The following is a 25,311-nucleotide window of genomic DNA, read 5'->3' as shown; positions in this document are numbered from 1 at the left end:
GCTTAAGAGAGACAACAAGATTTGAAAAAACACAAGCTAGCACACCTGTGAGTTTACTGGAACACAGTGATCTGTCTGCTCTTGTCTTCTTCTTATCTTGAATTTAGCTTTATAAAGCTTCATTTATGTGAACTGCATGGAAGCCAAGCTATAAAGGGTTTTTTTTTTGAAGAGTACTAAATAGAAGAAGCAACTATTCAAGCAATGTTAAAGGAAAAAAAAAAATTAAGCATCACAAGAGCTTAAAGCTTAGTTTGTCATGGTTTTATAGAAAAGCAGTGCAGGGTTTGGAGCAACACTTTTTATATATATATCTTAATAGTAAGGCCAGTGTAAAGAAGACAGACTGAAATGCTCTGTTAGGCTCAAGAAAGTTAATATTTTTTCACATTTCTGTATTTCTGCCTTTGTATTGATGGTAAGGTAAATAATTTTAATAAGAATTCCATATGCTTATTAACACTGTGTGCATTTGCACTGACATCAGGCTGTAACTGGGCAGATGTGGTTGTGTTTGTTACTTACAGTGTTTACATGATGACTCTCTTCATGTAAAATGTAATGAGATTGTAATATTTATAAAATAAGAAAAGCTGCATTAAGTGAACACAGAGTGCAAATGTTAGTTCTTAGCAAAGAAAAGAGGAACACTTCTGTTTCAAAGAGAGCACTTAGTCCCCTAATCTTTGAAATGCTAATGCAAGTCAATTAGAATTTTTATTATTATTGGAACAGGACTTGCTCTGACATTTTAATAGCTTCAGAATTATGAACCAGTGAATCATTAGTGGTGAGAGGAAGGGATGCAAGGCTCGACTTGTGGCATTGCCATGTAGTTAAACAAAATTGGCATTTTCCACAGTTTTTTTCCTTTGTGATAGTCATAACTTGAAAGTTATATGCAAAACATTTCCATTGTAATGTGCCAAGTAATAAGCCCAGCAGGCATAAAACTTATCCTGCCAATTTTGTTAGATCTATTTGTAAAAAAAATAGAAGTATTTTTAAATAAGAAAATATTTAGAAATAGCAAAGTTCAGTTTTATTCATCACTTGAAAATAATTCCTAATTTTTTTAGTACTTTGCAGTATGAGCTTTTCTTAATAAGAAAAAGACAAATTTAAATAAAAATATTATTTCAAGAGTTTTCTAACACTATTTCACTGTAAGTTCTTGAGCTGCTGGGTAGGATAAATCTAAACTAATAAATCTGAAGATCTAACTGAGGATATTTAGACTGGAATTTATCATTAGAATTAAAGCTTGGTTTTATTAAGAATGCTGTGCATGTTGAATGTGATATTCCAACCAATTATCAGGTTGAGGCAAGCATTGCTAATACTGCTGATAAGTTATGCTATTACAGATGGGCTGTGCTTCCTATTGCATGCATTACACTGACACTATACTTTCTTTCCTTTCCTTTTCTCCTGTGCCATGCTTGCTGTGTAGCAAATGGAATCTCTTGCAGTAAGTTGAAGTTCTTTGATATTTTTTGTCCATCCGTGGATGGACTAATACACCCCAATTCTACTGTTTTACTTCTAAGCATGTTTTCTTTTTTGTTATAATTTTCCTATACAGTACGTGCTTCTAAATGTGGTGACTAAAATAATTTACTAACGTGTGTTTTGTGAAATCAAAAAATACTGTGCCAAAATGTTGACACTTTCATATGCTGTTTCAAATGGTCATTTACATACATTTTTACAAAACAAGCTTTTGAATGGATGTTATATGCTGGGTCAGGAAACATTTTTTGTTATTTTAAAATTAATAATTTTCCATTTTTCCTAGTGAAAAACTACAATTTATAGTTGGAAGACACATTTCAAAGGGGTTTTGTGTATGTGTTGATGAACAATTTCACCACTATTGGTTTCTAATACTTATTCAGGAAGAGCAAAAATCGAGTTTCTTGATACAGTAACTAAATACTAAGTGAGTCAAACTACAACCATTACTTTGACCTTAGTTTGTTTTCATTCAGGTTAACAGCCACAAGGGTGAAACTGAATTATTGTTCTTCAAGGACTGAAAAAAATCCAGTGTTACAAGCTATCATGAGATGGGTTTTTTTAATGATGTGAGCCTTGCTTTCAATTATTAACTCCCTGACAGCTCCAACTATATGTGTATGTAACTGCTATGTAGTGTTGCTAGGTCTCCAAAATTTGAATAGAGTGAATTTGATCCCTGCTGGGGAACCTCAGGCTGTGTCCCTACTTGGGAGCTGAACGGGACCAGGGAGGAAGCGAGTGTCCCTGTGCTGGCTCTTGCTCAGGTGAGCGATCAGCACCTTCCCTGGGCAGGCCACCAGCCAGCCCCTGACATGCCTGAGCGTGGTTTGAGAGAAGACAGAAGCCAAAGCCATCTCCAGGAGGCTGTATCTAAACAATCAGTCTTTATTTTGGGAAGAGAACCGCAGATTTGGCAGTGCTCTGTGCCCTTGGTTCAGAGGATGGCCCCTGGGCAGGTTTATTTCACTGGCAGTGTTCCTCATCCCCTGCCTCTTTGTTCTGCTAGGCTTTGTTCCTGTCCAGTTCTGCCCTAACACATCTGCTCCCCACCACCCATCTGCAGGGCCTTCTTTCTGCATCTGTGGATCTTTGCTGTCATATCCAGTCTGGTGGGATCGTAGAATGGTTTGAGTTGGAAAGCGCCTGAAAGATCATATAGTTTCAATCCCCCTGCCATAGGCAGGGACACCTTCCACTGGACCAGGCTGCTGAAAACCAGCCTGGTCTTGAACCCTTACAGGGGTAGGGCAGCCACAACTTCTCTAGACAACCTGTTCCAGTGCCTCCCTACCCTCCACATAAAGAAATTCTTCCTAACATCTAAGCTAAATCTCTCCTCTTTTTGTTTAAAGATTGCCCCTTGTCCTACCATGATCTGCCTTTGTAAAAAGTTGCTCTCCATGTTTTTTATGTGCCCCTCTAAGTACTGGAAGGCTACTATAAGACCTTCCTGGAGCCTTCTCTTCTCCAGGCTAAACCCTCTCATCCTGTCATCAGGAGAGGTGCTCCTGATGCTGCCCAGGATGTGGTTTGCCTTCTGGGTTGTGGGCACACACTGCTAGGTCTCATTCAGCTCTTCTTCCAGGAGAACTCCACAGGGCTGCTCTCAATGAGTTCCAGTTCCAGTCTGTGCTCATGTCTGGGATTGCCCCAGCACAGGTGCAGCCCCTTGCACTTGCACTTGTTGAACCTCATTAGGTTCTCATGGGCCCACTTCTCAAGTTTGTCCCTGTCCCCCTGGATGGCATCCCATCCTTCTGTGTCATCTGCAAACTTGCTGAAGGCAATTCCTTGCTGGAATTGCTCCTTTCCATTTAGAACAGGAGCACTCCAGCGCTGCCCTCCAGTAATAGACATTAAACATAATGACACAGATACCAGATCCACAATGGCACAGAGCTCAGACCAGGCAAATTTACAGTGCTGAGCTCTGCTGCTCTGGTGGTGCTGAGGTGTGAGCAGCCCCATGTGCCTGGCCTTCAGCAAGTCAAACCCTGCTAGGCTGACACCTTCTGGCTTGGCACTATCCTGCTCCCACTTTCCTCCACAAACCCTCTTTAGAAGGAGACTAGCTCTGCCTCATTTTGGCAGTGCCCTTGGCTGTTTGTTCTGACCTCACCCTGATGAAAAAAGATGAAATTTGCTTTTGACCTTAGCCCCTCAGCCTTGTGAGGCTGGTACAGAAATCTGGGGAACTGGAACACTAAACTGTGGTTCTAATTTTGGCTTATTATTAAAAAATGTGGCACTTAAATGTTGAACCATATGTAAATAAAACACTTCAGTCATCATAACATTTATAATGTACTTAAAGTACTTTCTGTTAGTGTTTGTGCTGATATTTGCAGAGTCCCAAATTCAGCAAAGAGCTGCAGCACGTGCTGGTAACTAAGCATGTATGAAGTGCTTTAAAGAAGAAAACACTGCCAATTTTGGCATGAAACTCTGCTTTAGTTCCTCCAAACAGATGGAAATAACACTGAGCCCACCCTTGGTCTCGGTGTCTGTTACTGTAGGCAAATCAAATACGGTTGGAAGTCTGTAAGGTTTTCGTGCCTAAGGGTCAGTACAAGGTCAGGACTTGTACTTGCAGGATTTTCACTTTTTAGATAATTAGCTGAATATTAAATGTTCCTCTCTTCTTCACTGTGATCCAGCTGTGGAACTACGAGACTGCCCTCCTGTTAGACACAAGAATACCAGGAACTATAAGCATATTAACTTGACCTCTCTGGCAGCTGTGCCATTATTTCAATGTGTCTGAATCTTTTATGTCATGCTGCACTTTACACTGTAAGAAACAAGTGAATATTCATAGAGGAGTATCTACTTAATCTGGGAGAATACTTCATAGAAGCCAAATACCCTCTTACAAATTAAACTCCCTCCATCTGTTGTATAGTTTCTTTAGAATGGTGGAAAATCCATGAAAAGTGTTTTAACTTTCAGGGCTGGCGTTTCCTCCTTCTCACTCCTAGATGAATTTATCACCTCTGTGTCTCTCTCCTCAGAGGAGCAGGCAGGAGCTTTGACCATCTTGTTCTACTATTTCATGGCTTCTGTCTTAGATTTCCATCCCTTAGAACATCCCTTATCTGAAATTCGGGAGTTTCATGTTCTGTGCTGGAAAGTCACTTCCCTGTATTCTGTTTCTGCTTTCCAGCTGCAAGCTGGAGACAGTGAAGCTAACCAAAACAGAATATTGTGAGGCTGATGCTGACATGTGCTACATGAGACCTAGCTGTCATCGTTTTATTTTCAATGTCAATATGACTTAGCTGCAGAAGAAAAATCATTACTTATTTTCTGAAATAGTATATGATCATATTTCAGTAAAATAATGTTTTTGAGAACAAACTATCTCAATGTGTTTTGTTAGTTATCAAAAATTATCTAAACTCACTAATATTTATTAATTATTTCTTCTCCTACAAATCTTTCCTTAGCAATTGGAACTCTGTCAGAGATTATATAAACTGCACTTCCAGCTGCTGTTGCTTTTTCAGTCCTACTGTAAACTTATTGGACAAGTGCACGAAGTGAGTTCCATGCCAGAGGTATGTAACAAACTACAAAGTCCTATACTGAAAATTCCACTTTATTTTCATGTTCTTATTTTTCCCTTCTCTGGACTTAACAAGGATCCCACTATTTCACACTGACTATAAATCTGCAGGCATACATAATCAACTAAATACCTTCATGTCCTGTATTTTTAATTCTGTAATGTTTACAAACCTTTTTCTTTAAATATTTTGACATGGCACACTCTAACTTTTAACCCAAACATCTTTTTGTTTTTAGATATATCTATGAATCTTACTTAAAAAAAAATTCACAAGAACAGTACTGTTAGTCAAGTTTATTTTCAGCAGTTGTTTAAAATATGTAATACTTTGAAATATCTTTGAGGTGATCACTTTAAGCTGAATGATTATCATTTAACTTACCATTCCATGTGTATTTTTCGCCTGGTAAGGAGAAAAATGTATATATTTTAAACTACTGAGTAGAAGAAGTTGTTGTACTCTGCTCTGTAAAATAAAATTTGACATTATTACATGTATTTTATGACATATTCTAGTAGTTTATATATGGCCTATAACAGAAATTGTTTTATCAGATGTGCTGTCAGAGTAAAAAGAGTTTGAATATTTATTGTCTCTTAAGGAACAATAAATTGTATGTCGTGAAGGCTGGCTCACATTGTGACTGGGCTGTTCACTTTTAAGACAAGACAGGACAATAGGCATCTACTACTACTAGAGCAGTATAAGTTTTAAAAATATTTTGCATCCCTTATAATTGATTTCTGTAAGTGTATTTCACAGTTCTGACTTTGTTAAATTATTATAAATAATGCAGCCTGTGGAACTGGGAAACAATTGTACGAAGAAAGCTATTTCACTATGACATTTGCATATTTTGCTGGATCCACAAGCTATTACTTGAAGGAAATTCCATTGTCAGTTCATGTGACAGTGGTTATTTTTAGCATGTAGGAGCATGAAGAAGTAGATCCTTGGAAATTATTAACTAACTAAGTATTTATGAATCTTGTGCCATAATAACTTTTCAGCCTGAGAAAGAGTTATACATTTCTTGTCCATTGGTTAATCATGTCAGATGCAGCATGTGTTTTGTAAATAAGTATCAACATCTTGCTAGGAGAAGTACATGCTTTCTTCAGTTCTTCCACTATGATGTGAAAAAAGTAAGGGTGAAAAATAAAAGCTTGTTTAGATATGCTCTTGCATTTTAGCAAGCCAAAACTACAGCATAATGTTAAAGGATGCACAAAGGTAAAAAAATCCCAGTAGTTTGGTTTTTCTCTATATTGTACAGAGATCAAGAAATGTCCTTGTATTAAATTGGGGTCTTTTCCATAACGTCTACATCCAATGTAGTAGTAAGGACAAACTTGAAGTACCTACTCCATGTGGGGCTTATGGAGAATGAAAATACCCATCTCTCATTTTTCTCCTTGGAACAGCTGTTAAATATGTCAAGAGAACTGAGTGAGCTGAAGAAAAATCTGAAGGATGCTACTGCTGCACTCGCAGCTGAGCCTCTGACAACAGAATCTGAGCCCACATTCAACTCTACTGAAGCGGCTATTCAGTCCATGCTGGAGTGTTTGAAAAACAATGAACTTGTTAAAGCCGTCAGACAAATAAGAGAATGCAGGCAAGTTCTGCTACATGGTTCATATTAGACTTTCATGTTATTAGAAAAGTATGCATTTATTATCTTCCTAATTAAACATAATGCACAGGATCAGCACAATTAATTAATTGTTTCAACAACAAGGAACATGGGGGCATTGATACTGGCTTTTGGAGAGGTGTGCCACAAGTAACTATCAAACATATGCTTGCAATAATTAAGATGTTTAATTACATTCTGTAGATCAAAAGTCCTGTGAGGTTCCTAAGAATCTTTATTGAGTTAATTCCTTACAGGTGCATGTCATTGGCATGAGCTAACATTCAGCACAGTTTCACTTACACCTATTTGAATGAGTTTTCTTAACCATTTTTTTAGATAATGGGAATTGCATTTTTATGTGTATTCAGTGCCTGATACCAGAATATGAGTAACAAATGAGTGGTGTAAAACAGTGAGCTGCTTTATGCTTATAAGCATGTGCAAGTTCATTCTTCTTTCAGAGATCTCTGTCACATAGCTCCACTCTCTGCTAGTAAACCCATAATGAAATGCCTGCTCTTTTCCTGTTTCATTGCAGGATTTTGTGGCCCAATGATATCTTTGGAAGCAGCTCTGATGATGAAGTCCAGACACTACTGAATATTTACTTCCGCCACCAAACCCTGGGTCAGACGGGCACCTATGCACTGGTGGGCTCCAACCAGAGCCTGACTGAAATCTGCACCAAATTAATGGAACTGAACATAGAGATCCGCGACATGATCCGCAGAGCTCAGAGCTACCGGGTCATCAATACTTTTCTTCCAGACTCCAGCGTTTCCGGCACAAGTCTCTGACAGGACCCTTGGGCCCCCTTTCAAGCTGGGAGTGCTGCCCTGTGGGAGTGAGGTGGCTCGATGTCTTCTCAGCCTTACAAAGGTTTGGTCAAACTGTACTCACTCTTGTTACATTTAGGATTTCCTCTAAAAAGCGATGGGCTGAACTTCAAACACATAGCAATACTGTAAGGACAGAGGTAGCATAGAGCACCTGGGACAACATCCTTTGTTCTGTGTTGCACAAAAACCAGTTAGCATTTCACTGAGCAACTGCAACTCACTACTGAAGAAGTGACTTCCATTGCATACCAAAGCCTACTACACTGAACAATACTTCCTTTATAGCAAATTAATTTTTGGTTGGCAAAAGTGCAATGTTTCCTTCACAAAATAGTATTTTTTGTTAAAAAAACAAACCTTGTACATTTTTTCCTTTTTTTTTTTCTTATTTAGTTGAGTGAAAGATGGGCAGAATGAAGCTGGCCACGGAATCTCACAAACTTGTTGGTCAAAAGCTGAGAGCCTGTGTATATGAAACAAACTGTAAACAGACTATGATTTAATGTACACTGTAATTTGAATATGATTACTGTATCTTAAAACAATGAGCTGCTATGAAGTACATTTCCTAATGTTACTAGGCTACTGTCTCTGAAGGTACTGGATCATATTGTAGAGGTCTGTTCTTAGGCCAACCCCAAGAATCATGAAAGGTCTTGATAGATTTTCTCTTTTTTTTTTTTATTAAGGACCTTGGCTGCTTTTTACTAGAGGTTTGCTTTTATGAATATATTTATACTATTAAAGGATGGTTGATCTAATGTAACTTGCCATTTTGTAGGAGAAAGTCCCATCACAGAGTCAAATCTTTTGAACCGTTAGGCATGCATATTTTTATTTAATATAAATTTTGAGTATAAAAAGTAAAAATATTAATGTGAAATGCAAGTTCTCATGTTGTTTCTTCAAAGAGACGTCTTATTTTATTTGTAATGTATATAGAAAAGTCATGACTATATGTTTCTTTTCTTACATTTAACTGCTGTCCAGTGTTAAATGTATGCATGTAAATTTGTTGCACATCTGAGACACTTTTAGTCTGACAACTATGTAACTTATTCACATTGTAAATACACTTAACTGTTTTTGTGAAGTAACTTTGAAATTTGGATCAGTATATCCATTTAACTAAAATATAAAAGTCATATATAGTCACAACACAGTACATGCCTGTCGTGAAAATTGTGTTCTTGTCTGAATCTGTACTGTTGCACATGGTATCTATGATCAGCAGCCCCCCAAAAAATACCTAGCTCCTGGTTTATGCTGAAACCATTCACAGAAAAGAGTGAAAAATGTAACTACAGCCTGAGCAAAAAATCCTCACAACTCAGCATGGAGACTACAACAGCAAAAATAGTTTCATTGGTCTTCCACTGACTATGGAAGCCTCTGAACTTCCTTCTACCCTAGAGTGTTTTTTACACTGTCACAGATACTGCCAGTCAAAAGGTTTCTCTCCCCTCCTCATTTCAAACATGGGCAGCTTACACCCCTTTTCCTGCCTATTTTACAGCCATAGTCTTGTTCTGGCAGACAGTCTTTGATTACTGTGCTTTTTATATATACATTTGACAGAGGCAGGGGGAAGACAATTTGCATTTACACCAGACATTACCCTCCAGAATATTTGCATCTCCCGCCCTTGTTCAGTTTGAGTGACTGAAGGAAAAACTGCTATTGTAGCCTGAATCTTAGTATTCCCTGAAGACTTCAAAAGAAAGCCTACTATCTTTAGGAAATCAAATGGGTTGCTTCCTTTCAGATATACTTTCCTCTTTCAGCCAAAGAGACTGAAACTAAGGGATATCAAACTAGTGCAAACTTTTTTTTGAACTTTATTTACAGCATATATTCAGTGAAATTACATACTTTAAGTTATTATACTTTACAATAATACCAAAGTCTTCATCCATTATCCAATGCCAGGTCAAAAGCCTTAAGTCAAAACATTGCAAAAGCCAAAGTGCAAAGCACAAAACAGAAGAGGGCACTTGGATCAGACAACGTATTTGAAGCTGTAAGTGCTATCACAGGACAGCCTTTTGCCTCTGCAGCGGCCACAGAGTTCCTGGCGATGAGGTCTCTTGAGATCAATATGTCTCTTCCTCTGAGGGCAAGAGCAACGAGTCTTGGAACAGATCTTAAGAAACAAAGACATGTTAGTAGTAGTAGATCAAAGAGGATGCACTTCATGTTAGACTAACATTTGGTTTTCCTTAATAACAGCAACACATTGGGGCTGATATACTTAAGAACACTTGTGGTAAAAACCCTGTGGATTTAAGGTGTAAAAGCTTTCTCACCTAGAAACACCATACATGTAGCAAGCCATAATGCTATATGAAAACTATTAAGCTAGCCATCCATGAGAGGAGGGAGGCCTACCCCAGAACACATTTCCCAAATAACATTTCCTAGTGTTTTGATGAAGTCAAGTTTTCTTCCAGATAAGGTCAATATCAAACTTAACAACACCATTAGTGTATATGATAACATCTGACAGTCTTAATGGAGTACAGTTAACTTACCTGGCACTGGATTGTTTCCACCCGATAGGGATTGAAGCCTTTTTGGCACTTGCGACAGAGCTGCTTGAAGTACACCTGAAAAAAGGCAAGTAGTATAGAGACTTATTTGAGGTGTTGTATACAGGTACCTAAATTTGTGCAAAAATATCTGATTTGTCAGAGATTTTATGCCATTCTTACAAGTCTCAGGAGAAAAGAAATTACTTGTTAACTACCTTGTTGCTTCCAGAAATGCACCACACATAAGCACTCTCCCATCTGGTCTTGCAGTCTTTGCAGTGGAAATAGCCATACTTCTGCTCCAAGAACTGCAGAGACAGAGTTCAGTGAGCATCCTCCAGCAGCCCGAGAGCACCCAGCCCAGCTCCCTCAATACTACTCCCCGAGGATGGTGAGACACTGAAAAAGATTGCCCAGGAAGCCATATGGAAATATTTGAAGCTATATTGAATGGGGCTCCGAGCAACAGAGTTTAGTGGTTGGCATCCCCGCCCATGGAAGGAAGGTTGCAACTGTATGATCTTAAAGGTCCCTTCCAACCCAAACCGCTCTGCCGTGCTTTGATCCACACGTGTGGGTTTTCACAGGCTGGAGGCTCTTCTGCTTTAGGTGAGACAGAGCCGGCCCGGGGCAGGACAGGGACCACCTTGCTGCTCATGAGGTGATTTCTGGCCTCCCTGCTTGAGGGTTCGCCCCCCGCCCCATCCCGGCGCACCTGGAAGGCAGCTCTCTGCCTGGGAGCCGCGGTCTCCTCCCGCCGCGTCCCCACCGGCTCCTGGCGCGGCGGCGGCGCAGCCTCCGCCGGGCCCTCCTGCTGCTCCTCGCCGCCGTCCGCCGTCGGGGTCTCCTCGGCCGGCGCTGCCTTCTCCGGGAGCGGCGCGGCGTCGGGCGGCGCGAAGAGGCGGCGGTCGGGCGCGGGTGAGTACAGTGCGAGGCCGCCCGGGGCGTCGGGGCTGAAGGCGCGGGCGGGCGGCAGCGTGCGCGGCCCCAGCGAACACTGCACGGCCACGTCGGCCCGCAGGCTCACCTGCACCGCCGCCTCCTTCGTGCTGGCCCGCCGCGGCCGCGGCGTCAGCGCGGGGCTCATCTGCGACAGCAGCGCCTGGAGCTGCGCCCGCCGGTAGCTGTCCAGGTAGTCGGAGGGCAGCGGCGTGAAGGGCCCCCCGAGGAAAGGGCTGATACTGCCGCTCTTGCTCTGCTTCCAGCTGGGCTGCTTGGCCGCAGTGTCCCAGCCGCGGCCCAGCGGAGGGCTGCTCCTCAAGTTCTGGTACGTACTGAAGGGGGAACAGACGAAGCTGTCCATGATTATCGCCGCTGAAGGGTTAGCCCTACCTGTGACCCTGCCCTGCTTTTATCTTACCTGCGGAGCTAATGATTGCTAATTGATGGGGAAAGTGGGGGCAGCTGGGTGGGGGGTGCGCTGATGGCAAGGGAAGACCGGCCTGCCTGCCTGCCTTCCTCCTCTGACAGCCTCTGTTGATGGAGAGATGTCATTCAGCCACAGCTGGGAAAACCACGGCCTGCAGAAGCCTCCTTGCTCACAGTTCCTTCTGCTCATGGTCTTAAAAGAAGGAAAAGGGGCTTTGGGAAACGAACAAAGTCATGATAAACTGTGTGTCCCTCGTAGAGCTGAGCAAAGAATTCAGGCAATTACATGTCTGAAAAGAAGTCTTTACCCGTATTAAAAGGCCAGAGCATCCCCATTCTTCCATTACTTGGAGGTTATATACCTGGAACTTTTTCTATCAACTGAACTGCTTTAGGAAAAGATGGACTATACTCCTGTATACAAACTGAAGTAAGGGAAAGCAATGGCTTAATATCTGTATATGAAATAAGTGTTAATAATACAAGCTAGTAATAAAAGCATGTGCATATTAGACTAATAGTCCTTCTTCCATAATTACATTGCCTTAGTTCAATTTTAAGGTAATACAGTTAAAATAATGTAATTAAATCATCCAAACTGTGTATATAACCCTGAAATCCCTGGAACTGTAGTAATGTGAAATCCTTTCTTTGTATGACTCCTCAGCATCTTTATAAATGCATTTCTAAAATTCACTGGGCCAGCAAGAGAGAGGCTAGAGAAGACCTGATAGGGATGATGTCTGTAAACGTTCACAATGTATCTGATACTTTCAAGTGTCTGAGATAAATCAGTAAGAAACAGCATTTTTACAGGGCATGAAGAGGTTAAGATTCAGGAAACACATTAATGATAATTAAAAGATGTCTCAAGGCTCCACGTTGTGCTTGTGTTTTCAGAGCACTGTTGGTATCAAAGCAACAATAGGGTATTGATATAGCCAAGTTAAAACTTAATGATTGCAGTGCAGCTGCAAAAAGAGTAAGTTTTTAAGGTGCTTTGGGAATGGCGATGGAAATCAAATTGGAAACTACATGCCATCATTTAAGCCAACCGTTTGAGTTCCTCTAAAATGCTTTGGGAAGAAAGTTACTGCAGCTCCCCAGAACACTGCAGGGTTAGAAGTTAAAGGTCCTTGAAAGGACGAGGGATATGGAAAATTATTGTAGGACAAGAAACTAATGAAGGTGACAGATGACTAAGCAGGTGATGTGATAAAACTGCAACATAAGGACTGGTATGGAGAGATAGGAGGAAACCTCTTTATGGCACAAGAATAGATGAACATCCCACTAAAATGAAGATGGTAACCTCAAAGTTGGTGGTGGAGAGAGTGTTCCCCACATCTTGAAGTTGTTCCATCACCAAAGCCAAGAATTTAATGAAGAGACAAAGCAGGAATGGACATGTATGTGGAGGATAGGAACATTCTCTTTATTGGAGCAACATTTGGTCAACATTGGTCAACAACCATTTCATGTGTTAAGGCCTACAAAACCACCTGAGAAGCAGAGTCTGAGACTTGCACAGTTCACTTGCCCACGGCTCTGCTGCTGGGAGCCTTCCAGAGCCTTTTCCCAAGGGGTGGGTGTTAGCTGCTGTTGCCCAGCAACGCGGGCCATGTCAGCCGTGGATGTGGTACCTCATCCCCTCGCCTCTACACGCGAAGCTGCTGGCGGCCATCCCGGCTCACGGCACGCACCCTTTCTGCTCTGTGCGGAGCCAGCCACGGCAGGACAGCCCTTACGGCGGGCACCACGCATCCCGGGCCGCAATGCCGGGCCCCGTGCAGGGCAGGCCGAGGCGGGGCCGCTCCGCCGCCTCCTTGCCGGGAGGTGGCTGCGGCCGAGGGCGGGAGCGGCGGATGCTCCCGCTGCGCAGGCGCGGGGCTGCGTTGGCGCCAAGCTTCGAACAGGGCGGCCGGGCTGGGGGTCTGCGGTGCCCCCTCGTCCCCCGCCGCCTTCCCTGCCCGCCCTGCCCGCCCCGCTCCCCTGCGTGAGGCGATGCTGCGGCCGCCGCTCCGCCCGAGGCGCCGCCGGCAGGTAACGGCCCCGCGTGTGCCTCGGCCCTGCCCCGGAGCTGCGCCGTGCCCTGAGGGTGTCACCGCCGCCCCTCGGGCGTCCCTCCCTCTCCTCACAGCCCGCCGGGGGTCCGCAGTTATGGGGTGTGACTCGGGGATGGGAAGGGGGGGTTGGGCCCGTCCCCGGGGACCCCGCGGTGACCCGGGGGGGCTGCACAGGCCGCGCTCCGTGCGCGGTCATTGCCCGGGAGGAGCTTCCTCTCACGGAAAGCAGCGCGGACTGGTCAAATCACACTTTTAAAAACGTACTTCTGAGACAATGTTAAGTTCCTCGGTGTTCTGTCTTAATGCAGCCCGTACCCTATTTTAAAGCGCCCGTTTTTCCTATGGTTTTGGTAAGGCAGCGTGTGGGAAGCGGGATTTACTGTTGAAGGCATAGATGTGTTAAACGGTGAAGTCTCACTATGGGCTTATTTTACATGTTTTTTTTAATAGAACCGTGAAACCGGTAGTGTCTGCTCCACTTGAAAGCAACTTTGAATCAAATTCTTGACGTGTAAGTTGTATGAGTATGGTTGTAAGAGTATATATGTGATAGTACATATTCCATCCTAACACGTTGTAGTGAGTGTGGGGTTTTGATTTGTGTTTAAAATACCTCAGAAGTGTTCTTCCCATTCTATCGTGTCGTGTGTTTGCTGAGTGTTTTCATTATCTCTGGTATAATGCCCTTTGCTCTTGTCTGTTGTTTTCCCACCATGTTCATCATTGTGGTGGTTGAATGCTCACATCACAGTCAAAGCAAAACAAGCTGGGCTGTGGCACACTACAAAATGCAGGAAAGCCAGCCTAAGATATTCAAACAGCAATGTATGAAAGTGTTTTATTTCTTCTCAGGCTTTTCAACTGTTCCAGTAATTTAATGGATAAGAAAATGGCAGTGGAAAGACTAACTTTCTTTGAAATATTTAAGGCACACTGCAGTGAATCAGGTACAGCTTATCTAAAGTAATTCTTATTAAGATTGTTTTCTGGGCACCAATATTTTGTACATATTTGCTGTATGTTTCACAGGAAAGCTTTATGCAAGTTGTTAGCTGCTGTTCTTGCCCCAAACCTGTATTTCTTATTCCTTAGATTTCTTCAAGTTTTTGTTTGTTTTATCCATCTTATATGCTTAGTTACTTTTTGTACATCCTTTTTTAGAGTTGTCACCTCTATACATACCCACATGTAGACCAGGCTTAAGTCTTTTGGTAGAGACACCTGTCGTAGTTGGTAATTTTAAAAGGAACCCGTTTAGCTTGCGACTCTGAGCAAAACAAGAGAAACTAAAAGCCAGAGTATACTTGTGATTCTAAACAAACTGGATATTTTTCTGGTCCTTCAGTTAGTTTGTTAATAGTCTGAGAATTTGGGCAGACATCCCTGTATATTTTGTGGTTATCAGAGTCCAAAGCCATCTAGAAAGAAGCAAACCAGAAGTAGGGCAGTGGAAGAGGCGATGTGTTTTGCTGTTAGCATTTAAATGTCTGGTGTGTTTTTGCATCCTCCATGGAGGAACCTTTTTCCTTTTCATGTGGTTTTTTGTATGTTTTCCTTCCTAGATTTAGGGCCTATCAGTCTTAATTGGTTTGAAGAACTCAGCGCAGAAGCACCCCCATATGAGCCCAAATCCTTTGGAGAGGTTGAGGGGCCCTCTGCCTGGTTTGATCAAACAGCTTTTAAAACTCCAAGGACAAAACCCTCTACATACAGTCAGCTGGCATCAACCCCACTGCTCTTTAAAGAGCAAAATGCAATATTGCCACCTTCTTCTCCTGAAAAAGAGCCAGATCAGAAAAAAATAGGAGCAAGTGAGTAACTTTTTTTAACCTTCTGTTGCAGCTGATAATCATTATGTAATAGATAATGCTACTGCAGGAACTGTGGGACTAAAAAGTTTAGTTTAGTAGTCTTCTGAAGATTGTTTATAAAAATGCAGAATTAATCTAATAGTGGATTCCAGTTGTGATAAACTGGCAATATATAAGCAAAATTTCCTGTATAAATGATACTGTTGTGGTCCAAACATTCTAAGTACTGTTAATATCAGGGGATATGAAGTCAGTATAAACTGTTGACTGCAAATCAAAGTGAATTTTTTTAGCAGTGCCATTTTTTATGCATAAGTTTTAAAGCTTTTAAAGGGAGAGAGTCATCTTTATCATGATAAAATGTGAGGCAATCTGTAGGGCACTCCTTAACCTTTCTTGGAAAGTTTTAGAAGCACCATCTCTTTGAGTTACTAAGATTGTGAATTATAGAAAAAACTATGGTTTTCCATTTGGAAAAAAAAAAGGAATTTTGTAAGGTACTTCTCATACATTATTTCCAAATCCCAAGTACATCATGGAAGTACATGTCTCTCTGCTCCTTGCTGATTTACCCACCCTCCTTGGACAGCAAGAAGAACCTTTTCTATGGAGAATGTATGCAACATTTTAAGAATCTCTTCTTTGGAAGAGTATTTAACCCCATTCCTGAAGTATGTGATTGGTACATCTGCTGTGTCTGTGTCCTTCTGATATGCTTTTCTAACCAGGTTACAGACAAACACAAGACTCCCTTTTATTACCAGAATTGTTCTTAGATCCTGTGCAAATTCTGTGAAGGGTCAGAGCTGTGCTGCTGTTCAAGTATACTTTATAACACTACTTCCATGGAATATTGTAACTTTCTTTGTTTCTGCTCAACTTCTGCTGAGAACATGTTTCTTCTAAATGTGTAGCTATTTGTGTTTTACAGTGTAAAATCCCTAGGGAATTCTTGGTTTCAGGAATTTCGTTTGGCAGCTTCATAAATGGCAAAGAAAGGAACCTTATGATTGTTTATTTCAAAATGGTCCATTTTGGTCTGCATATGTGCAAAGTTCACATGTGTCTGCCTGAAATATTCTGTTTTCTTGGTTAGAGCCAAATAGCTCTTGTGAAAACATGGGCCTGGATGGGAGCTGATGGATTTCATCATACCACACAATTACCTTGGTATGATACTGGAATGCACCTGTGCTGTGCATATGAACTCAGGAACTCAGAAGCAGAGAGAAATGCACAAACTGAAGCGTAATTTCTGATACTAAGGTTGTTTGGAAACTTCAGAGTAGAAATTCCTGTTAGTAGTTGATCGTTCATGTATGGGTCTCCCTGTTCATAGGGTTCTGCTGGCTTTAGTGGGAACATTGTCTTTTGCCTGGAGATGCTTTGCAAATAAAGAGATGCTGCTGACAGTGACTCCAGCAATACTTCTGGAAATAATTTTTGCTTTTTGCTGCTTATTTGAATCAATAAGTGTATGACTTAGTAAATTTGATGGGAAGCTGCACAAACCTGTGTTTGCACGCATTGTATTTTTGCTAAGAATAACTTGTGCAATGACAAGAAAGGCGCAATGCAGTACATTAAAACTGAAATGGAATGGAATGTGATTTGATTAATACCAAGTCAATAGTGACATAATGAGGGGTATTCTTGGCTGTGCATTTGAAACATGTTTATCATTGGTTGGATATAAAATTTGAACATATTTAAAATACTAGAATAGAAATTAGGATTGGGTTGTGGTTTTTTGTTTTGGGGTGGGTTTTTTGTTGTTGTTTTGGTTTGGTTTTGTTTGGGTTTTTGTGAAAGCTCAGCTTTAAACTTCAAAATTGAAACTATTACCTGGAGTTGCAAAGTTGTGCTGATTATTATATTCTATGTTGTAGATAGAGAGAATTTGATAAGCCCAAGTAACACAAGAGGAAAAATAGACCAAGAAAATGAAATGCTTGCTTCTCCTCCTGGTACTTTCCACAACTGCCTCACTGCTAGGTATGCTGAATATGTCAACACAAGTAGAAAATAAGCTGGACCTTATGCAAAAAGCAACATTTAACCCACCATATTTGACTGTTGAACTTTAAGAGCAGTAAATAATCTTGTATGTCTGATGTGTTTATGATACTTGTAGGTTGCTAAGTGAGTTGAAAATAAAACAATAGGTAAATTTGAAAATGCCCTTGCTTTCAGGTGATCATTCTTCCTATTTTTCTACTCTTTCACAGCTGGAATACAATTTTTTTAACATTATTTCAGCTTTCCAAGTCCAGACATCCAAAGAAAGAGTAGTAGTGATGTATCATGTGCTTCTCAAGTAGTAAAGCTATTTGTTATATTTACTGAGATTTTTTTTAATAAAAGCTTTGATTTTTACAGAGTTAATGTCTGTATTATCAAAGTACTTGTGTTGATTATAAGAAGAGTTAAACTAGTTATTTAATTGCAGTCAGTTAAGCCAATTTCCCTAGTTTCATACAGCCTATTATAAAATGCATGGTTACATTGGAATTTATTACTTGTCAGACAAATCATCACTGAAAATTAAAATATTTCCCAAAAGAAACATTTTACAGTTTATAGCAGACTTACAGTAATGTTTAAAATATTGACTGATGGTTAGGAGGATTCTATGTTTTATCTAGTCAGGGAAGTAACCATGGTGCAAAGAAAAGAAATAATGGAGATGGTAATATATGTAATGTTTGAAATACTCAATTATTTTAAGAAATTGAGACATGAAATTAATATTATGGCTTTAATTTTCTTTTGCAGTCCAACTAGTTTAAGGAATACTTACAGAACACCTCAGAGAAATAATATCCCTGGTTTGTATCTTCACTTTTTGGTTCTATAAAATATTTGACATCTCTAGATAAAAATATGTATTTTTTAGTTACTGTTTAATGTCGTTTTTACATAATGTTTTTCAGGTCCATATGGAAGCTTGTTTTGCACACCAAAACTTTTGGAGGTACACATTTTATTTGTGCATTTTGTTTCCTTTTCCTGAGTTGTACATTTAGAATTTGGCATAGAAATTATATATATGATTGTTAAATGTATTTCTAGGTCAGAACTCCAAAATGTATTTCTGAAAGTCTGGGAGCAGAAGTGGATCCAGATATGTCCTGGTCAAGTTCTTTAGCCACACCTCCTACCCTTGGTGAAACTGTGATAATAGGTATTTCTTAAAATGAGCAATTGCTAAGGGTTTAAAACTTCAAGTTTTGACACTGGAAGTTTACTCAGTATGATTGGTTTTTCAACTAAAAAAAGACAAAATCCCTACCGTGATTATTAGTGGGTGCCTTTAGATAATGCAGCCCTACACAGAAAACTTTTCAGAAGTTTTCTTCCTTTGTCTGAGGGGTTAGGGAATATAAATTAAATAGAAATAACATAGCAAAGCATAGAAAGAGGATTAGATATGTTTGCTTTGCCCTATCACATAACTAGAAACTGTTGGGCTAAGTTAAATGGGTATGTTTATGAAGTGTAAGAAGGTGGCCTGCTGAGTTAACCTCCCAGCAGCAGTGTTGTGTTCAGCATTTTAACCACTCTCACTGTGCCTGCCATCAGAATCAATCTAGTGAGATGGACTGGGATACTTGTCCAGTTTAAGACCTGAGCTCCTGGGTTCATATTTCTTGGGGTGTTTGGACGGGGCAATTTCTGGAGCTTATTTACTGCACAGCTGCACAAACAGCTGTGTCAGCAGAGCTGTGAATGAGAATGAGTGGGTGATAATTGCTTCAGTGGTAACTAACAGTGATGATAAACATCAAGCCTCAACCTAAGGTGTTGGTGAAAGTGAGATTTCATTAGCATATGATAAGCAAAATGAAGTTTGACTGTATGATTTGTTGATGAAAATTCATGAGAAAATGGGAAGACCTGGGTGTGTTTCCTTAGCTTCTGATGTTGCTCTTTTTCATGTTGTTAAACTACCACTGTATAGAGTATATAAAGCATATTAAGAATGAATTCTAGGATTGGGAATTTCTTTTGGGATGTAGGGGGTGGTACTATTCACAAGGCATTTGAGTTGTGCCATTTTGGGTGTTCTTTGGTCCAGAAAGGTGTGAGCTGAAAACAAGGGCTGGGGGAAGTATCCATACCTTAATGATGATGTTCTGGGAGATGAGCTGTGGTTTGAGGTCTCATTCTTCCATGTCATGGATAAGCTTAATATTTTATAATAGTGATATTATACTCTCTGCCTTCTGACTCCTGTGAAAAGAAAGAGCTGCTGCACGGAACCTAGATGTTGTGTCTATGGAATATTTTAATATACGCTCTTCAGGCATTTTAAAAATAGGGTTCACTTTCTCCTTTTGTAACAAAAGGGAGGATAATACTGCTGTTTCGGGAGGAAGTGGGGAAAACGCCCAAATCCATGAAAGGCTTGAAGATCTCATCCACATCTTTGAACATAAGAAATGGGGAGTAGTGCCATGAATAATTGCTTGAAAGGGGAATGACAGTGCTGTTTCAAGGTGGTAACTGGAAACACAGCAGAAACCATAACCTGTGGTTTGTGCTGTTACAAAACTGCCTTTGTATACACTGTCCTTCCTCCTCATCTGTATGTCTTTTTAATTAGAACTTTTAGTTTTTAGTAGTTTATTTACAGATTTGAGTGGACTTTAAAATAATCCAATGAAAATCCTCCCAAAACACAGCTGTATTTGAACACAGTCAGCAGATTGCTCAGGAGAAAATAAATTGTCTTGTCTGTCTCCTTCTAAAGCTAGAGAGAGTGATTCTGTTTCTGAAGCAAAGCGACAGGATGGAAGGGCTGATACAGTAAGTAGTTTTAAGAGCTGTGTTGTTCTTCAATTTCAGTTAAGCTATTTGGTTACATGTTTACATCCCTTGAGCCAAGAATAAAAAATTCTGTCATTTTCATTTTAAGCTCTCCTATCTGACTGTTTTTTTAAAAGTTACTGCTCACAAGACTAAATTTGCAATCCATGGTTGCAGAATGCGTTCTCACAAATAGCCCTCTCTGAGGAATATTTTTTGCTGTGCTCATTAAAAAAAAAAAAAAAAAAGCAACCCCAGCCCCCCAAACCACTTGGCTTCTGCAGCACTCAGTATTATTCAGAGAGGAATCAAACCTAGGAATTATGTTACTTATCTGAAGATTGATTTGTCTGGTTTTTCCCACTTCCGTAAGATTTTTGGAAGTTATTCTTTGGGAATAACTTGTTGCTCTCAACCTCTGCAATCAAGAGTTGAAATTTAGTATTAATTTCAGTCCTTTGATAGTGATAGGGAAAGTTCTTGCATAATTGGAATTTCACACTGTGTATATGAAAGCTGAATGATTATTGAGACTGAAGACCAAGGATAGCACTATAAGGATTTAATTACAAATTTGAGTTTGATCCTTAATGACCTGAAACTTCACAGTTATAAACTGTTACAAGTTAAAATAGGCAAAATGTCTTTGTCCTTCCTCATATCTCCTTTGTTCCCTTTTTGAGAAGATTACAGTAAACTGCTGAACCCACTTACTGCCCTGAAGGTGACTTTAAAATGGAATCTGATTTGCATCAAAAATGGGGATTATCTGATTATTTGTTTTTCACGTTTACATGTGAAAATGTTACCTTTCATTTTAAGAGATGGAGTCAGGTACTGCAGTAAATGTTTATAGTTCTGTCCTTTACAGTTAAAGTGACACTTTAAGTGATACTGGTGCATAATATAACAGCTTTTGTCTTTGGTTTACAGATTTTACACAGCTATTTTTCCAAGGATGATAAATGTCCTGGGATAAGTGATGCAAGTATGCTGTCTGTACCAGAAACAGTAAAGCTAAATGCTGAAGATGACATCAAAGATTTGGGTATGCATTGATGCTTTACTTAGAAGTATTCAGTGAAGCTAGACTGAGGATAAAAGTACATTCTGTGGTTTGGGCTGTTCTTGTGGCTGGTTTGTTCTGCCAGCTGTGTACTGCGAGTCCCTGAGTTGATTCTCTTTTTTAAAATTAATCTAGCCTTAAAAAAGGGAGAGTCTGTTGAGTCAGTGAATTAAATCAGTGTCCTGGTTACGCCATGAAAGTCAGGTTATGGTGCCACTGGACAACAACCAGATTAGTACTGTGAAGTGTGTTCACTGCAGCTGGAGAGGTGAGACTGTGGGAAAGCTGAGACAGAAAAATGGTACAGGCTCAAGGGGGAGCAAGACTACTGCTTCTAGTTATTGAACAGGCTTAACTTTATCTGAAGTTTCATCCCAGCACTCACTATTCTGTGGTGAGTTTGTTTTTTGTTCTTGCTGTATCCTTTCTGCATTTACTTCATCTGTTCAAAATAGGTAGTTCAAAATATGAGAAATCTTTTTTGGAAAAAAGTTTTTTCTAATTTCTTTAAATGAATGCAGAAAATACAGAAGACAAGGGAAAAAATATTTTCATTCCATGTTTTTAGATCACATTAGTGAACAAATGAAAGTGTAAATTTCAGTGGGAGGCTTTTTGATTTTAGTTGAGAAATGACGGCAGAAGAGGAGATTATTACCAGAAATCTGTGCAACATGCATGGATGTAAAAGAGTGCTGTAGGAATTCATACTGGCTAGACAGGACAGTATATCCTTAGGATTTTATGTCTCCTTATCTGAATTGAATGACCTGCCCTCAAAATAAGGTTTGGTGGTGCATGTAAGAATTTTAAAAGAATCAGTTTAGAATTTGATAAAGGAGAGCTGAGAATCATCAGGAAGCATTGTTGTTTACAGAATTATATAGGCCTGCTGTTTTTATACTGTAGGTTCAAATGTGCTGAAAAGAATGTGTTTGGTAGTAAATGTATTCAAATAATCTGTAATTAGCAAAATACTTTTAGAAATTAAGCACATATTAATTGGTCTTGGTCTGTGTTCTAGTAGGTCCTATTACATAGCATACTACAGTAGACAAGATCAGTTAATGTCTGAGAAAAATAAGAGGGAGAAGACGACCATTTGTCTTAGAGTTGAAAATAACTTGCAAGTGTTTCCCTTTTCCTGCATCTTCCCTTTTTGATAATTTGGCAGTTGAAGATGCCATGTATAAAAAGGACAGGTCCGCATTTGTAGCTTTCAGATGTTGGTTTTCTCTGGAATAATGTCATAAAGTACAATAAGTTTTATTAAGCATACATTTTGTTTCAGTTAAAGAAAATAAGATCATAATATATCAAATATTATCACCCTCCAGTAAGTTTAGAAGTCAGAATAAATTTCCCTGATTTTTGTTTTTCCCTGGCATGAGATTATTCAGTGTACAGACAGTATCTGTACAGTCTTTCAGTTAGTCCTTGTTTACTTTAATGTACAAGTAATGTCTCTTGTTTAAAAAGAAATAAGCTATGTCTATGTAGAAAGCTGTACTGACAAGTTATCACAGGATGAAAGGATATGGACACGGAAGGTGCTTCAGAGGAACCTACTTTAGTGAAGGAAAATGACCTACCTATCCGCTCAATCTGTAGAGTTACAGTTTCTTCGTTTTTGAGATCTCATTTACCACTCAGGCAAAAAATAGAAAGTAAAGAGAATGAGTAGCTTTCTATGCCTACAACATCAGCAGGAACCTATAGTGGATGTATTGCAAATAATTGGTTGAGTGTGACCAAGTACTGGGAAATCTCCTATGGACTTCCAAATGGAAAATCTTTCGGATATTATGGTATTTAAAAGTTCCAGTAGGGAAAGTTATAGAGTCTAAAGTTAAAAAAATTATACCTAAAAAAAGCTAATGGGAAAAGTTAAGCTATTGGTTATGGGCCTAAGGAAATCAGAGGACTGATTTCCAGGTACTTTATTATGATCTCTGTGATATGAAAAAGCCTTAAAAAGCAGTCTGTAAGTGAAACCTGGTTTTGAATGAAGGCTGCTCTGATAAGTGGGTCTCATTTCAGACATTTGAGAAGATAGTCATTTTATTTGGCACGTATAAGCTCTGCATAGTAGAGTTTGGGTTATTTTTTCCCCATTGCATGTTATTTCTAAACAGAAACAAAAAATTCTCATTATTTTTCTGATATTTAAGTCAATCATGGAACTACTTAAAAGCTTCCTAATCAATTACAAGACTGAGAATATTTCTAAATCTTTCTAGATACTGTACTATTTTATATCACTATATATATACACACTGTACTATTTTATGTCACAGTAGAAGACAATTTAATAATTAACCTTCATATAACAGTTTCTTTAGCTGCCAGTTAAAGATAAAAATTGGCAGCTTCTTGACCTGTCTGGTACCTATCATCAGATATAAATTTTGGAAGAATAAAATCAATATATTTATTTTGTCAAGTTTCCTACTCGCTCTTTGTCTGTAGGGGGGAAAAAATACTCTTTTGAGACAGCCAGGTTTCATCTTGGCAGCCTTAGCCACTACAGAGGTCAGGAGGCCAGGGCATTTACATGTATTTTCTTTGCCTCCTGTTTCCTCTAACAACTGCTTACATTTTTCTTACCAACTCACTCCTGAGTAAAGGTAATGACTATAAAATTGAAAGCTCTATTTAACAATACTGTTCCCAAGTTATTTCCTAAAGCTTATTTTCTTACTTCTTTTACTCTCTCCATCTTGTCTAAACTCTAGAGTCGGAGGTGTTAGATGGCTTACTGGGTGAGATGGATAGCCTTGAGGACACACGCAACATACCAGCTGAATCCAGTGGAACTCTTCTGCTGATGCCACATGCTCTGGATGCAGTAGAGAAATATGAGATAAATCCAGATAAAACGCAACAAAAGGGGGATGTTCCTGCTCAGCAGCCTAATGGAAGAATGAATGTCATTTCACAGGAAGTCAAAACAAATAGCTGGACTGAAAACAGCCACTGCACTCAAGTGAACGGTTCTTTACTCCAAAACACCAGTGAAAATACAGGAGATGGTAAAGATGGCTGTTTAATAGGACACGAGAAAGAATTGGAGTCTCTTAGAAACACAGGAGATATGCAGGATTATAGAACACACAAGTCCTTTGAGAATGAGCGGCCCGTGAAAGAAGGTGTGCACTCTCCATCAAGCCAGTGGTCTCAACTGAACTTATCTGGTCTTGACCAAACTCACCTGGAGATGTCTGTATGTAGCTCTCCGCCCTCCGACTTACCTAGGGAAGAAAATATAGAAGAAAAGTCATTACTAATGGCCAAGGATGATGCTGTGGAAACATCTTTACTGAACTCTTCAGGCTTGATAAAAGCACAAAAGTTTTTGAGTGTGGATTTGTCAGAAAAATGCTGTGAAATGAAAAACACTGGAAACAACCCAGCATCAGAAATAACTCCAGTAAAATCTGTGTCATTGAGTGTTCAAGAGCCAGAGTTAGTAAAAGGATGTGCAGCTGAGGTTTCCAAAATGAGCTTAAACTGTAATTCTTTTTTAATTGAACATGCAGATGACACAGAGTGTTCTGTAGTCCACAGTGACAAGTTTTCCACACATTTAAAAGCAACTTCTAAATCTGTCGTAACTGATGTTGTGTCTCACCCTCTTGTGTGTAGTGCCAAATCTCCAGATGACTGTGATGACCTACATTTAATAAATAGTGAAAATACTCTTACAAAGTCTGGTTTTAAAAACCTGAAGATGTTACCCAGTCTGAGAAAGAGATCCAAGAAATTTATTTATAGACTAAATAATACTTTACTGTATCAAGAAGAAAAAATACAAAAAGAAATAACCTCTGAATTACCTATTCATACTGCATTGCCACATTTGGAATCTGATTCATACGAATTTAGAGGCTGTCTGGTGGCCAGTGATGTTGAACAAGGTATATTATTAAGCTTATTCATAATTTTTGCAGGATTCATTATTTATTATGAGCCTTTCATGTAAATGTTTCAGATAAAATAATGTAAAATCTTGTATTTGTGGAAAATTAGCTGGGTAGTTGGGAATCAACATATGGGATTGGTCTGTTATACAGTGATAAGGATAGCATAATT

The 25,311-nt window shown here is 39.6% G+C and overlaps 3 protein-coding genes across 8 annotated transcripts in view; 2 read left to right on the top strand and 1 right to left on the bottom strand.

Annotated features, from left to right (window-relative positions):
• Positions 1 to 8,733, top strand: part of FRY (FRY microtubule binding protein) — a 224,677-nt gene extending 215,944 nt beyond the window's left edge. For all 6 annotated transcript variants that reach the window (XM_084200872.1, XM_084200873.1, XM_084200871.1 and 3 more), the window contains 3 exons: positions 4,968 to 5,078; positions 6,515 to 6,708; positions 7,268 to 8,733. In XM_084200872.1, coding sequence (XP_084056998.1) covers positions 4,968 to 5,078; positions 6,515 to 6,708; positions 7,268 to 7,526 — 564 coding nt within the window. In that variant the 3' untranslated portion in view covers positions 7,527 to 8,733. The remainder of the gene's footprint in view (positions 1 to 4,967; positions 5,079 to 6,514; positions 6,709 to 7,267) is intronic.
• Positions 8,734 to 9,567: 834 nt separating this feature from the next.
• On the bottom strand, positions 9,568 to 11,402 carry ZAR1L (zygote arrest 1 like; the record flags this gene model as incomplete). The annotated part of the gene is made up of 4 exons (XM_084226820.1): positions 9,568 to 9,711; positions 10,100 to 10,174; positions 10,315 to 10,407; positions 10,815 to 11,402. 4 exons carry the CDS (start codon positions 11,400 to 11,402, stop codon positions 9,568 to 9,570), a joined length of 900 nt encoding a protein of 299 aa, XP_084082946.1.
• Positions 11,403 to 14,410: 3,008 nt separating this feature from the next.
• The window catches only part of BRCA2 (BRCA2 DNA repair associated), a gene marked incomplete at its 5' end in the record, with an annotated part of 33,179 nt that continues 22,278 nt past the window's right edge, over positions 14,411 to 25,311 (top strand). Inside the window, 9 exons of the mRNA XM_084226151.1 lie at positions 14,411 to 14,480; positions 15,096 to 15,344; positions 17,234 to 17,339; positions 18,120 to 18,172; positions 18,278 to 18,318; positions 18,417 to 18,528; positions 20,098 to 20,153; positions 21,087 to 21,201; positions 23,955 to 25,136. Of these exons, the coding sequence (XP_084082277.1) occupies positions 14,411 to 14,480; positions 15,096 to 15,344; positions 17,234 to 17,339; positions 18,120 to 18,172; positions 18,278 to 18,318; positions 18,417 to 18,528; positions 20,098 to 20,153; positions 21,087 to 21,201; positions 23,955 to 25,136 (1,984 nt within the window). The remainder of the gene's footprint in view (positions 14,481 to 15,095; positions 15,345 to 17,233; positions 17,340 to 18,119; positions 18,173 to 18,277; positions 18,319 to 18,416; positions 18,529 to 20,097; positions 20,154 to 21,086; positions 21,202 to 23,954; positions 25,137 to 25,311) is intronic.

The sequence above is a fragment of the Fringilla coelebs genome (genome assembly GCF_963513975.1).
Source record: "Fringilla coelebs genome assembly, chromosome: 2".
NCBI lineage: Eukaryota > Metazoa > Chordata > Aves > Passeriformes > Fringillidae > Fringilla > Fringilla coelebs.
This window is presented reverse-complemented; position numbering and strand designations above follow the sequence as displayed.